Source organism: Lissotriton helveticus, chromosome 1_1 (assembly GCF_964261635.1).
Source record: "Lissotriton helveticus chromosome 1_1, aLisHel1.1, whole genome shotgun sequence".
Lineage (NCBI taxonomy): Eukaryota > Metazoa > Chordata > Amphibia > Caudata > Salamandridae > Lissotriton > Lissotriton helveticus.
Genome location: NC_136057.1, coordinates 1,875,095,726 through 1,875,111,160, shown reverse-complemented (window position 1 = coordinate 1,875,111,160; position 15,435 = coordinate 1,875,095,726). Strand labels below are relative to the sequence as shown.

General features: G+C 43.8%; 1 protein-coding gene across 1 annotated transcript in view; it reads left to right on the top strand.

Annotated features, from left to right (window-relative positions):
* Positions 1–13,931, top strand: part of ASTN1 (astrotactin 1) — a 751,257-nt gene extending 737,326 nt beyond the window's left edge. The window contains exons 21-23 of the mRNA XM_078659225.1: positions 1,345–1,445; positions 7,214–7,397; positions 13,549–13,931. Coding sequence (XP_078515351.1) covers positions 1,345–1,445; positions 7,214–7,397; positions 13,549–13,786 — 523 coding nt within the window. The 3' untranslated portion in view covers positions 13,787–13,931. The remainder of the gene's footprint in view (positions 1–1,344; positions 1,446–7,213; positions 7,398–13,548) is intronic.
* Positions 13,932–15,435: the final 1,504 nt, after the last annotated feature.

Below are 15,435 nucleotides of genomic sequence, written 5' to 3'. Positions count from 1 at the left end.
TCCATCCGGAATGTGTCACCTTAAGGCATGTTTTAGCTGTAGGTATTGCAGGAATTCTGAATCTGTCATTTGATACTCCACTTTTAGGTCTTTGAAGTCTATCAATGTTAACCCCTCCATAAACCCCTAGATATTCAATACCTATGATCTGCCATTTACGAAATCCTTTTAGCTGGCCCACCTCTCACAGTAGGTCACTGTCTCACAGCGGTGTTCATCCCATCAATTTCTCTTTCCTGCCTAGGATTATAGTCACTTCTCTCCACAAGCTTACGGTCGTATGTGTGTGTGTATAGGTAGTGTGTTTCTTGTATGTAAGGCTATTCTAGACTGCCCTCCTTCCTATAAAAATTGTCTTAGTTTGCTATCTATCTTCTTAAAGCAGCTATTCGGTATTTTACAAGTGGTATTTTGTAGAATGTATAAGAATCTTGGCAATGCCATCATCTTGAACAAGGCAGCCCACCCCAATAATGACAGTGGAAGTTTCTTCCAGTGTAGTAAATCTCTGCAAGTCTGTCTAGCTGGAGAAATAGGTTGTCTTCTACGAATTCATTATCTGCCTTTGAGATTATTATGCCATGGTATTTGAATTTGGTTTGTATTACTAGGGATCGTGCACTTGTCTGTAGACTTGGGTTCATCCCGGTTAGTACTTTAGTATTAGTACGTTAGTGTTGACCCAATAGTATGAGATCTTATAGACACTCACACAAATGTAGAAATATTTCCGTTTCTGGTGCCTGATACATTTGGGGCCTCCAGATATTTTTGGGATCTGTAGAGTCTGTGAATCTCCAGCATACCTTACTGGAGCTAGAATAGCCCATGCAAGTGTCTGGAACAAAGCAACTTATGGATATTCTGGCAAAAGTTGACTCTCAATGGTGCCACAGACGTAGCATCAAAACAACAGAGGATTGAATGGTATCGGCAGGGAAGGGAAATGGCCTAACTGGCAAAGACCACTCAATGCTGCTACTGCTGTATTCAAAGATATTAGAGCAATGATTATAAGCCGAAGGGACCCCAGTAGTATCGGTTCTGTCACCGATAATAATGAATTTCAATTTCAATGTCTTGGTATGCGCCTTTTGTGTAATCTCAGACACTCTACTAGCGGTAGATGAATGCCAATTACTGAAATCTTATGAATTGTGCCTGATGGTTTACAGTGTCCAAAAATGCCCTCGGCCACAGCACCTGGCAGGAAACAGGTGTGTTCTTCACCAGATGAAAGATATTGTACTAAGGTCTCTTGAAAGCCTGATTCCTATCTCTTTTTTCATGGATGGCACCCCATTTCTGATTTCTGTGTAACATTCTTTGATTTGTCTCTTGCAGGTTCACACTATATGGTGTGGACAACACCGGCCGGCGCTCCCGGGCAAGTGAGGTGACCGTGAAGACCCCCTGTCCAGTGGTGGATGATGTCAAGTCCCAGGGTAAGAGCTGTGAGAGAAGTGCCAGGATCTGTGGATGAAGGGATGTGAGCGTTGGGTTGTTGTGTGCCACCGAGAGTGTTCAGAATATGAGATCTACTAAGATTACTTTTGCTCAGTTAATATGGTATAAAAACTGTTAGTTGCTGCAAAGGCATAGACACACTTTTCTATTTTCGTATGAAGAAATGCGCTTCCCTTTGCCCTTTGAAGAGTATATTTTCACTACAATGAAGAGACATACACATCATGTGAATAAGAAGATATGCACTCTACAGGGGTGCAACATTAAAATGTCACCCATAATGTTTTGCAAAGATGACAGAATTACTGGAGATTGTGATTGTCATCTTCACCATATTTATCTGCATAACTTTCCTTTAAAAGGTTGTTTCTTGCAAGAGAATTCTCTAGCAAAATTGGAATTTTGTTGTGTTTTTATTTCCTTGATTTTTAATTTTAAGAAAGTAAACTTTCCAAAGTATGTGGAAGGAAATCCTCGTATCTTCGCATCACCCTACTTATTACAGAAAGGCAGCTAATTTTTAGGAGAAAACTCAGTGTAAAAAGACAACAACCAGACATAGTTTTTCCTGTACGGGGTTGTTTTAGTGTGTTTTGTTTGGCGTATACATTAGGGACCAAAACAAAAGATCAGCCCCTTTTAAAACACCTCTTTCTTCATTGGTATTATCATGGTCATCAGTGACTCTGTGGATTATTATAGATGTTCTTCATGTTCTTCAAACGGTTTCAGGAAAGAGTAGCACATCTTTGAAACAGCAAGAGGTTCTCCAGCAATTTTGGATGTCTGATGATACTCAGATATACTTTAAGATGACAACAGAACCCTTCACACACCGATCGAGAACCTATCCATTTCTAGATGCCACAGATTTATTTTAACCCCTTGCATGCTCGTTACGGAACCATTCGGTCACGAGCCACGGTGGTGCTGTGCTGGTGACGGCATGGTTCCGTCACGGCCCGGCCGCAGCGCCTGCGCGGCGCTGATTTCGCGCCTGCGCTGAGGGTTCTATTAGGTGGGCAGGGCCATGACGGAACCATTCCGTTACAAGCACAGCGCCACCGCGGCTCGTGACGGAGTGGTTCCGTCACGAGCAAGGTGGAAAAACCGCCGCGGCCAAGGGGTTAAAGTAACCTAAACAAAGTAAATATATTTTCCTCATCATTGTCGAAATCTGATTCCAAATCGAAGAGTGGCTTAATTACATGCAGATGACTGGCCCATCGTTTTTCTCCCATATTACCACATTCCAGCTTCTACAGTGTTTTCTGTTGTCATACATCGAGCACGGGATGGACAAAGCCCAGAAGACTCGGTACCAGATAAAACTCATTTAAAGGACAAAACCCTTCCACCTGACTCACACCTTCCTCTCTAGGTTGCAGGTTCTTATCTTCTCAGGCACTGAGGGAGACATCACTCTACCAAGACTTCTAAGATTCCAGAAAATCTCCCTGAAGAACGTAGAAGGTAGCCACACACCTCATCATCGGCCAACACAATTATGATTCTGTCACTCCAACTTCAATGATCTTCACTGACCTCCCCTTCTTCCCAGCATGGCTCAAGTCCCAGCCACTCTACATCCTTTGTGAGGCTATCCACAATCTGAATGATCTAGCTGTATATATCTTTTTCTGTGGGCACAACCAAGCCACAAATGTATGCAATCTGACAAGGAAATTAAAAAATATTTTATCAAGACTTTTGCTATCCCCCCTCAACATCTGCCACAAACTGCCCACTCATGAAATGTTACTTTCCAACGCTCTTACAAAAACTATAAACCGTCCTTTGTCCTGACACCAACCCTAAATCCTCATGCCCACAAACCCTGCCTAGGTTCCTTTTCCTTCCTATCTAAATGTGTTTTTTTAATGTTCTTTTGTTTATGTAGGCCCTGAGCATCCTTTTCTGGACTCTCAGCTGACCCAGTGTATATGGACTTACACAAAGGATGTTGTTGCCTTCTACCTACCATTCATTTTCCCTGGCAGTTCAAGAAGTTCTTGAGTCCTCTGTCATGCATGAAGGCTCTTGATTGCAGTCAATCATGAACCGTAACCAGAATTTGTTGCTTTTGGTCAGCTGGCTTGATTCTGTTTCTGCCACTTGTGTCTGCTTTTGCTGTGAGGAGAGCCCTGATCTGCTGTGATCAGTATCTGGAGTTTTTTGGAGCTCAACTGATGTGATGTATTGCACTCAAATCAAACTCTTTCACTGTCACCTCTGCTTCCACATAGCAATACGGTGGGATGCAGGACCAGATGTAAGTTTTTTATGCTTCCATTTATCCCACACTCGACTATTCCACGTCTTTAGTGGTGTTCAATATTTGATATTGATTGTATAGCAGCAGCTGTGCAGCACATCATACCCCTGGTTGCAAGGTTGCAAAGTGCCTTGATTTTCATCCAATTCTGATGTTCCCTTTTTATAGTGTATGGTTGAAAGGATGTTAGATATAGTATATCTTATGGGAATATGCTGGAGGAGGTGCATAATGATCCAAGGCATCCAGCTACCTATGAACCATCTTTCCATTTTCTTTCTCTTACTTTTTCTTCCCCTTTCTTCCCTTCTTTCCCTTCGTTTCTTCTTTTCTTTGTTTCTTCCTTTCCTTCCTCCTGTGCTGTACAAATAATTTGACATTTGCTATCCTAAATACTGTCCTTTCACAACATATATTTGTATTTATATGGAATCATTTAAGGTCGTACACAAATGCCAGAAATCAATCCAGCCAACACCCAACAATACAAATTACACAAATTAAGACAAAAACACACTGCATTACAATATAACAATACAAGTATAGATTGAAAGATGGAGCCAAAGCAGCTCTAGAAATAGAGAAAAGGTGAGCTGACCCAATTAGGAGTAAAATAAATACAGGAATACCCATTTATGAGAGTGTTTTTATGAAGTGTTTACCAGATTTACACAAACTTATATTAAAAAAAGATTCGCTTGTATACTCCGCTTTGACCAAAAATCTGACCAACTCATCAGTATTCGATCGAATACAAAATTTCGTACTTTGGGGCATATTTACAAGGAGATATTACCACCAGAGCATCACTTTTAACGACATTTTTCTGGCGATATTCCCTTCTCCTTATTTACAAAGCGATGTTCAGCCACTTAACGCCATCTTGTAAAAAAGGCCCCTTTTCATGCTTTACTTAGGGTGAAAGGGGCGTACAATGGGTGTTGGATTGGGCATTCTGACGCAACATCCATTGCTTTTTGACGCTGACCCATATTTACAAGGCTGGGGCAGCACCTAAAAAACCTGGTCTTAGACTGGCAATCCAAGGAGAAATTAATATTTTTCCTCATTTTTTATGTTCTATCCATGTGATACAGACATAAAAAGAGTAATTCGCCTTTCAATATTGTTTGTGTTCAGGAAGGTGTCCCTTCCTGCACATAAACAACAGTCCATGCCGCGCGGGTACCCTTCCAACATGGCGCAAGGGTGCCTGCCCTGTCGCCAGGCAGCTTTATAAGCACCAGCGCTAGGGGAAACACAGGGATGCGCCGGATTTTTGTAAATATGGCACATCCCTGTGTTTTGAAAATGTCGGAATGGGTAAAGCACCTTCACCCCGCATCCGTGACCCCGCATGCTGTCAAAACGCGGTCTTTATAACGAAGGCGTTGTGACAGCGCATACCATTACTCCGCAAGTCGTTACAACGACTTGCGGAGGGGGGGAGAAGGTGTTGGATTTAAAATCCAACACCTTCCCTAAAGTCCGCACAGACTGGGGGCCTCATTTATGAAAAGTGACGCATCGCTGCGTGAAAACAGTGATGCGTCACTTTTCACTGCACCCTCCTTGCGAGACCAATGATGCGTCATATTTACAGTATGACGCATCATGGCGCAAGGAGTTACAGATACGTCAGTATTTCTGACGTATCTGTAATCGCAAAAGTCACACATTGCTGGAGTGTGTCACAAAAGTGACGCAACTCCAGCAATGCGTCCTTTCACATGGGGAAAGCCCCATGTGAAAGGGCTTGCGTCAGTCTTATGCCTGCTGTGAGGCAGGCGCAAGATTTTGACGCAACAGCGTCCTAAGAGTGACGCAGTGAAATCTCATAGATTTCACTGCGTCACTATTACGAGGCTTTTTGCGGGGGAACGCCCCCTCTGCATACATTATACCTGACGCAGGTATAATGTAGCGCAGGGGTTTACAAAGTGACGCATCTGCTTAGATGCGTCACTTTGTAAATAGTGCGCAACAGGAGGCATGTTTTACGCCGCCGATGCGTCACAAAAAGTGACTCATCGGAAGAGCAAATCTGACACAAGGCCTCATAAATGAGGCCCTGGGGTTGGAATAGTACATTTTACTATTCCAACATCCAGCGCCCCCCTCCGCAAGCCGTTGTAACGACTTGCGGAGTAATGGTATGCGTTGTCACAACGCGGTCGTTGGTACGACCGCGTTGTGACAGCATGCATGATAATGGGATGCGTCGTAAAGAGGCATATTCGTCAGAGTGCAGTGTCACCAATTTTGGCGTAACAACACGCTCCAACATTTTGTTCTAAATAATCCCCTTTGTTTCTTACTACCCCAAAGGCCATGGAGAGTGAAAATGGTGCACAAAACGGAAGTCGGTAATAGGATTCCGGTTTTATGTTCATTACTATAACTTTTTTGGTACTCAATTTTCATCAAGTACTATACTTTTCTTTGTTTATCTTTTTTTAAAATAATTTTTTCCATAGTGTTTACTTAAGATGGTGGTTTCTAAGTCATAGAAAAAGGTCTAAGTCAGCACTCAGTGTCCATCACACTGTGTCACTGAGAAGGTACACAGTAACAGCACTGAAATTGATGCTGTAACGTATTGTATAGTAACTGCATTTATATAGCGCTTCACACCCTTGACAAGCCTTTGAAATGCCCTACTGTGTGTAGCACATTACTCTGGATCAAATGCTAGTGGCAGTTTTCAACCAGTAAAATGCTTTTTTTCTTGAACCAACCTTATTTTGCAAGTCGGTAACCAAAATAGGGTTTGCGAGTCGCTATTAGGAAAGGGCATGTTAAGGGCATCCCTTCCTAATAGGGATTTGCACTGGTATTTAGGAATGTTTTGCAACCAGAAATGTGGTCTCAAAACATTTACAGTTACCACCAACTTCAAGTTGGTGGTAAGCCATTACCAAACAGTGAATGTGGGTGCCAACATTTTTACAGAGCAGGCAGTGGTCCCATGGACCACTGCCTACTCTTAAACAATAAAAAGGTAGCGTTTCATTTTTATTTTTGAAATACATCCTGTTTTCCTTTAAGCAATACGGGCTACATAACCAAAAGAAAAATGCTTTATTTATCCAAAAAGCAATCACAGACATGGTGGTCTGCTGACTCCAGCAGGCCACCATCCCTGTGATTGTAGCCATTCACAATGGGTCGCAAATTGCTACCTGCCTCGTCAATATTGATGAGGCAGGTCCATTTACGACCCACTGCGAATCGCTAACTGTGTCAAACACACTGTTGAACATCTCAGTTTGCGATTTCCTAATAGCGAATCACTAAAATTTGCTATTAGGATATCGTAAACACGTGATTGTGTACATCTGGCCCCTAAGTGTTGTTAGATTGCAAGAATATGTTTAATTCCATGTGCTAGGGCCTGAACCATGTCTGTGCTACCCCCTTTATTATGCCCTCTATTGTCCTTTTTGCAATCCCTTTTTTACCTCCATCTAGAAATTGCAGACAAGATCTACAACCTGTTCAATGGGTACACAAGTGGAAAGGAGCAGCAGACTGCCTACAACACACTCCTGGACCTGGGATCACCCAGCCTTCACCGCGTGCTCTACCACTACAATCAGCACTACGAGAGCTTTGGGGAGTTCACCTGGCGCTGCGAAGACGAGCTGGGTCCCAGGTACTGCTGCTGCGATGCCTGCTGGTAACATGGGTTGACACTGATGGTGATGGGTGGAGAGAGGTATCAGTGAGGCACTGGAAGGCAATTTGGGAAGATCCATAATGCTGGGAGTGACATTAGGGAGACACAGGTTTGAAACCGGTGACAGTACCTGAGAGTGATATCAGTCATGCATAGAAAAGGGGATGTCCCTTTGGTGATATCATTGATGCACAGATACAAAGTGTGTGAAAGTACACAGAGGGCCATAAGTCAGAGATGCACAGATACAGAAGATGTGACAGTGCACAGACGGACATGAATCAGAGATGCACAGGTACAGAGGGTGTGACTGTGATGTACAGGCACAGAGGGCATTTGTGCTCAGAGAGGGATATGATACAATAATGCACCAGTGCAGGAGGTTGGGGTATCCATAGAGGAACACAGATCAGTGATGAAGCTACAGATGGTGTGAGAGGAACATATAAAGAAGGTAAATGAAAGTGTATGAGTGTCCAGAGAGGTAAACTGAATACGTGGTACACAAGTACAGAGGGTGTGGGGTACACAGAGGGATGGACCGAGATTACATTTCTTGCTCATTTGGTATCCGTGCCTCCAAAGCTCTGCTTTAATATTGATAGTTATTTGGGTAACTGGGACCTTGGATGACGTTTATTCCTCAGGCACCAATGAATATGATGGGCAAGAGTAGAAAATCAATTTATTTATTATGCACACCGCAGTTCATGTTTTGGATAGGTAAAGGACAAAGTACAGTGCTTGAGGATGGAGTTCGAGTGTTTACACAACTGAAAAATCAGCTTCTGTGGTGTTTCTTCAGTAGTGTTCCAAGTAAATGTTTGATAAGAAACAGGCAAGGAAATGCATGCATAACTAAAAAGCAAAAACGTGCTTTTCTGCTACCGAGGACTTCTCCAGTCGTTGTAGGACAGTGGAGTTCCATTAAACTTGTCTGGTCGTCACAAACCAATGTCTCTCACTGTGCAGCTCCCCAAGTTGTCATGGCACTTTAAAAAAAAACTGATAGCTGGTTCAGAGTTTGGCAGATTTGACAGGTATCCCTTCTATGGTATAGCAAGTCTACTACATCCAATGGCACTAGGAGTACGGCGGACAGGATATCTGTCACACTTGTGGCAAAGTAACCTGTCTTCCAAGCTCTGACCCCTAGTTTCCCTTTCCTAAACCACTCCTTATGCATATTTTGAAAGTAATCTCCCTGTAAACCTGTCAGTGCAGCATAGCTGACTGTTGCTTTCCTCACCGCTATGCAGGGTTCTCGTGTCCTCATTCAATCAGTGGTCATTCACTCAGTCCCCAGAGAGGAGGCTGTAGTGAAAGTTGCCGTCTGTCCAGACGGTTAGCAGTGGTAGTCCAAGTGTGATGGTACCCGCCTCAAGAAGTACTGTACCAGAGAGGGAACTGTAGTAAAAGTGGCTCTCTTTCCAGAAGATTAGCAGTGGTAGCCCTGCCTCATGGAGTGCTACACCAGAGAAGAGGCTGTAGTGGAAGTTGCCCTCTTTCCAGAAGGTTAGCAGTGGTAGTCCAAGTGTGATGGTACCCGCCTCAAGAAGTACTGTACCAGAGAGGGAACTGTAGTAAAAGTGGCTCTCTTTCCAGAAGGTTAGCAGTGGTAGCCCAAGTGTGATGGTCCTGCCTCATGGAGTGCTACACCAGAGAAGAGGCTGTAGTGGAAGTTGCCCTCTTTCCAGAAGGTTAGCAGTGGTAGTCCAAGTGTGATGGTACCCGCCTCAAGAAGTACTGTACCAGAGAGGGAACTGTAGTAAAAGTGACTCTCTTTCCAGAAGGTTAGCAGTGGTAACCCAAGATTGATGGTCCCTGCCTCAAGGAGTACTGTACCAGAGAGGGGGTTATAGTAAAAGTTGCTTTCTTTCCAGAAGGTTTGTAGTGTTACTCTACGCTGGAGGATCCCCACCTCAAAGAGTGTTATACCAGAGAGGAGGCTCTAGTGTAGGTGGTCCTCTTTCCAAAAGGTTGGCAGTGGTAGTCCAAGTGTAATGGTCCCTGCCTCAAGGAATATTATACTAGGGAGGAGGCTGTAGAGCAATCTGCCCTCTTTACACAAGATTGGCAGTGTGAGTTTCCCTGCATCAAGGAGTGCTAGCCAGGAGGCACAAGATGAGGAATATTGAAGTGGATGTGAGAGGCAGCAAAGATGCTCAAGCACAAAAGTTGTGAGGATCACTGACACTTGGATTGATGCCATAGTTGCTCACTTATAGAAGGTTTATGCCTCTGGGGTGGTGTCTGTATTGCTAAGGAAGAGAATTCCTTGGGTGAATTATTGTTGATACACCTCACCAAAGGTGATAAGGTTCATGTCTTAGGATCAGTAATGCAGTCAGGAAATATCTCAGTCTCATTCAGGGTTTTCAGAGGCACTGGCAGAGAACCCTCCCCCAACCACCCCACTGAGTGATGCTAGTAATGCAGAGCTAGGAAAGGAGTTGGTGTCTTGGCAATGGGGAGCTCCACAACATGGGGGGCAGACAACGTTCCCCTTAGCCCTGCCCAGCATCCCCTGATATCCCACCCTTACCTCCATTTCCTTACCCCCACATCCCTCCCACTGATATCATCTGCCTGATCTGAGCAGGTGGAAAATGTCTAAGAGATTGTTCTCAGAATTGAGGAAAACTACATGGTGAAAGGATCCGGTATTCCCGGATCAGTATGATTATTTCCTATTCTGTGGACAGGTCTGGTAATTGTTAGATTTTGTTGCAGGGATACTGGGCAGAATCAGAGATTGTGGCCTCCCGGTATCTCAACACCTAAATCCACAACATTCATAAAGGGCCAATGCAAACAGCGTGGGGTCCACCACATTTTGATTGTGCAGTAAGAAGTGATTTACGCTTAGGCGGGCATGCACATGACTGTACTGTATTTCTTTGCTGTCCTTTTTCAATCCCTTAATTTATAAGGGGTGATCTTTAAGGTCGGGTGGGATCTTCACTCTTGTGGATGTGGAGATGCTCCTAGCCCCATCAGGCCTAAGGAAAAACCTCCTTTAGAAGAACTGACTTTGGTCTTTGCTCTTGGAAACTCAATGGCTACGGAGCTTCCTCAAAGGAGGATCCAGAGAATTTCAAACGTGTCTGCTTTGTAAACCTGGATTTGAATTTGCCTAGATGGTTAGATCATGAGCTGGTGGATCTGTGCGAGTGACTGAGATTGTAGTAAGCAGTGACAGCCTCTGCAGGTAGGCTGTGCTATTGTAATCATAGGCTTCATACATAAAACATAGGGGCATATTACCAACAAGTGGCGATATTTATTGCTAAATAGGCTTAGCGAGGATTTTCTTATCGCTGAGTATCACCGGAATTTATCGCTGAGATAACGTGCTAATAGCAACGTTTATCTCCAAAGCGATACATTTTGCGGCGATAGCGGCAAAATGTGTGAATATCGCTGAGAATACAGCGATATTCACGCATTAGCGACAAAATGCTCTTAGCCATGTTATCCACCTCCCATTGGATGGCTAAGAACTGGTCTGGGCAGGTGTTAGTATTTGGAGATATTCGCGCTTAGCGTGAATATTTCCATCGCTACGCCTGCCTTGCTAATAGGCGATAGCGATGTTAGCGGCTGTTTTCAGTTGCTAACAGTTTGGGGACGCCCACTTTGCATGTCATTAGCGATAAATATTGCTAACATGCAAAGCGGGCCCCAAACCGCTCTCTATCACCTAAAAGCTGTCGCTAACTGCTGTTAGCGACAGCTTGCTAATAGGGCGATAGGGAATTTTCACCGCTTTAGCGGTCGTTTTCGTCTGCTAAGCGGCGACAATTTACTATCGCCACCCTTGATAATATGCCCCATAGGAGCATATTATCAAGGACCGGAGTTAAAATTATCGCAGTTTTATCAGTAGGAAACTGCCGATAAAACGGCGATAATGGGCTTGATAATACCCCCTTGTTAATTCCCATAGAAGCCCATGTTAACATCAGAACATGGGCTTTTATGGGAATTACCAAGGGCGTATTATCAAGCCCATTATGGCCGTTTTATCGGCAGTTTCCTGCCGATAAAATGGCGATAATTTTAACACCGGTCCTTGATAATATGCCCCACAGATTCCTAAATTGTTTTCTGTACTCCACCAGGAGTCAGTGGATTGTGAGCTTGACTTTACTCTGAATCAGATTTAGGCAAAGTGTAACTGCTTGCTTCCGAATATTGGAACTTTGATTACCAGTTCCTTTTTAATTAATAATCCCTGCAGAAACACATATTGGTGCATGGACCTCAATTATAGGTTGTGCAAATTTTATTGAACTCAACATTTAATGTGTGCAATAAAGACAGCGCCTTTAAAAATAAATTTCAGCAGGTTACCTAAAGAAAACGAGGAAAGGGCCTCGTAAATATTCAAATAAACACATGTTGGTGCAGAAAGCAGCAGTGTCTGCATCTTAGGACCCCATTTTGAAAGCTCAAACTGTAAAGGCCTTAACATTTCATTATTATATTTCATATCTGATTAGACATGTTCAAAGCAATCGAGGCGAAATGAAATGGCTGTTCAGGGGATTTCCACACAATGGTTGATCTGAAGTAGAAAAAAGAATCAATCAAACCTTTGTGGTCTTTATAACTAGATTTGACCTTTGGCACAAAGGGGAGCTCTAAATCAAACAGAAGCCCAGCGTGCTTTACTTTCAGTGCCACTGGGGGTGTCTTCATCAGTGCTCTGTGCTAATTCAGCGTTGTTGTGTTTCCAGCGGTGTACTTCAGCAATAGAATGTCAGAGCTGGCTTCATTCAAACAAAGGGCATTCTCCTTTTTGCAGAATCAAAGCTTTTAAGAAACTGAACCTGATTTCCCAGTAGAGAAATTAATGTGTAGATCCCAAAATAGATCTTTACAAAAGGAGTCAGGACTGTTGAACACAGATGGCGATATGCAAAAGGGATGTCAAATGAATATGTGTTTTGAAATGTAAATTCTTCATCACAATGAAGTCAGATTTTCCCCTCGTTACTTTTCTTACAACTGTAACTTACTGAAATGCCATTAGTCTAGACTATTGCACCTTCAACAGAAAAAACGTCTTGTACTTTTATCATTGCCTGGACTTACAATTTATTGTTTCATTAATGTGATGTTTACTTCTGAGTCCATAGAATAATATCATCTTCCATGAGTATGACTTGACTGTTTACTCTTGAGTAAAAAGTTGAAGGGCCTCATTTATGAGGCTATGTGTCACTTTTACGCCGCTGGTGCGTCACTTTTTGTGATGCACCAGTGGCGTAAAAAATGCGTCATGTTGCGCCATATTTACAAAGTGACGCATCTAGGTAGATGCGTCACTTTGTAAACCCCTGCACCACATTATACCTGTGCCAGGTATAATGTATGCAAGGGGGGCGTATTGACGCAAGAAAGGGTCGTAGAAGTGACGCAGTGAAATCTATGAGATTTCACTGCGCCACTTCTAGGGCGCAAATGCGTCAATTTCTTATGCCTTTCTCACAGCAGGCGTAAGACTGACGTAGGCCCTTTCACATGGGGCCTGCCCTATGTGAAAGGATACATTGCTGGAGTTGCGTCACTTTTGTGACACACACATACGTCAGAAATACTGACGTATCTGTAACTCCTTGCGCAATGAAGCGTCATACTGTAAATGTGACGCATCATTGGTGGTGCAAGGAGGGCGCAGTGAGAAGAGACGCATCGCTGTTTTCACGCAGCGATGCGTCACTTTTCATAAATGAGGACCGAAGAGTTTTAGCATTTCAGTGAAGTCGCAATAGTATCTGTTTCCTGGGATTCCAGGAACATATGTCAATACTTAGTTTAATGTTTGTCTAGTTGTCTGTTAGTTCCCTGGACCTGGAAATCTTTCTTGCCAATCCGTTTATTTACTTACTGTTTTTCTTAGATAAACATTCTTCTTTTATTCTTTTTCTCCTCCCATGCTTTTTTTTCTCTCTCTTTTTTCTCTTCATTTCTCCCTAGACCTTCCCATGTCTGTCTTTTTTCCTCTTTCTTTCTCTCATCTTCACTGTCTTCTCTTCTTTCTCACTCCCCTCCCATTTCTCTTTCCTCCTCTCCATTTCCTCACTCACTCCTTTCTTTATCTCTCTCCCTTAATGTGCAGGAAAGCCACACTCATCCTCTCTCAGCTGGATGTTCTGAGCGGCTGGTGCAGTAGCCTTCTCCAGGAGCCCAAGATCACACTGCAGCGCACCACCCTCAAGTACCTGGCCTGCCGCTATAGCGAGATCAAACCACATGGGCTGAACTGGGCCGACCTCAGCCGGGACCTCAAGAAGACCTGTGAGGAGCAGACCTTGGCTGTCTATTACAATGACTATGGGCAAAGCAGAGACAACTAAGAGAAGTCCTAAGAATGGGGACCATGTCTAGGCCCTGGCTGACTCTAGAACTCAGGTCCCACAGCAAGTTTATGGTACATAAGACCACGGGAAGCAGCCAAACTTAGGAATGTGAAATGTCTGGGCCTATGGAGTGCAGTGGAGCTGCAACACCCTGTTGGTCTCCTTCCATCCACCTCTGAAGGATCTGGTGGTTGCTCATGGTCTTGCAAAGCCTTCATCTACAAGACTGAGATTACAAATGATTCTTTTATCCCTCAGATCTTCCTCCCCGAGAGTGAGCAGCTACCATCCCTGAGAAGCAGTTAGATGATGGCCTACCTTGTCCACATAAGAACTCATACACCTTCTTCTTGTTTGCTTGTGCTGATTCAAAGCCTCATCAAATCAAACTCGGTTATGCTAATTCCTTGAACCTCTTGAAAATCACGGCATCGCATTTGACCCATGACGTGTCATATATCTCCCCACTGTGAAGCCCATATTTCCTCTCTGCTCCTCACTTTTCCTGGTTTCCTGAACTTCCTTCCTTGCATGGGGGTTCGGCCCAGATCTCCCACCCAGGAGGCTTTCTGGCAGCGAGAGCAGGCAGGTCTGTCATATCCTGGTTCTCAAAGAGGTGGTCAACAACTGCTGGCGCTAGGGTGAACCATACTGTCAAGACAGGAGCTCCATCAGTGGTTCGATCATGTGCCTGCCCACAGGGGCAATACGGCGACCCAGTTCCCAGAATGCTGGCTCATATAGGGATGTACGTTGTTACAACGCATGCTTTTACCACGCATGCTGTTACTACGCAAGTTTTACAACGCAAGCCTTTACAACGCATTGCTTTGGGGGTGCTGGATAGTGAATAGTTTTATTTACTATTCCAACTCCAGTCCCCGTGGATAGTAGGGAAGGTGTTGGATAGTAAATTAAAACTATTCCCTATCCTAGAGTGCCCCCCAGTGCAATGCGTTGTAATGGTTTTCATTGTAAAACCTGCGTTGTAAAGGCACTGCGTGGTAAAAGTTGCGTAGTAAAGGATGTTTCCCCTCATATAGTGGCTCTGATCGGTATACGTTGCCAAAAAATGTCTATGGCTAAGTGGTAGCTTGCACAGCCCCTCCAAATCTTTTCCATCTACCAGCAACTCCTGGGTAATTATATTGAAAGAAAAGCTTGTAATATGATTTCACCAGGAAGAGACTGTGGGGATCCCTCATTTGGGACCACGTTCCCCTTGTGAAAGAGTTAGTTTGATAGATTGCATATCCTTTCACTTCTGCTCATAGTTATCCAAGGCTGGTCTCAGGGAAAAATGGAGGTATGTTAGAATACGTGGCTTTGAGTTGGTAATGGAGGTGGACTCCCAGGCAGGCTGCCCTGTTAGAATAAGGAGTGAGTTAAAATTGAAAGCTCCCTTTCTGTTTCACCACTGACATATGGTGTGATTTAAGGCAAGTTCAATCTCATTATGCAGGGTGTTTTTAGCTGGGCAGAAAATATGTTGGGAAGTCTTCTGGGCTGTGGGATCATCATAGGCAGGTCCAGCTCACTTACAGACCTGAGTGGCATTACTGAGACTAGTTCTATGTTTAATATGTTTATCCCTGGAGAGTACCTTTGAACTCCCAATAATCCCTCTGTGATTTGCTTTGTTATTT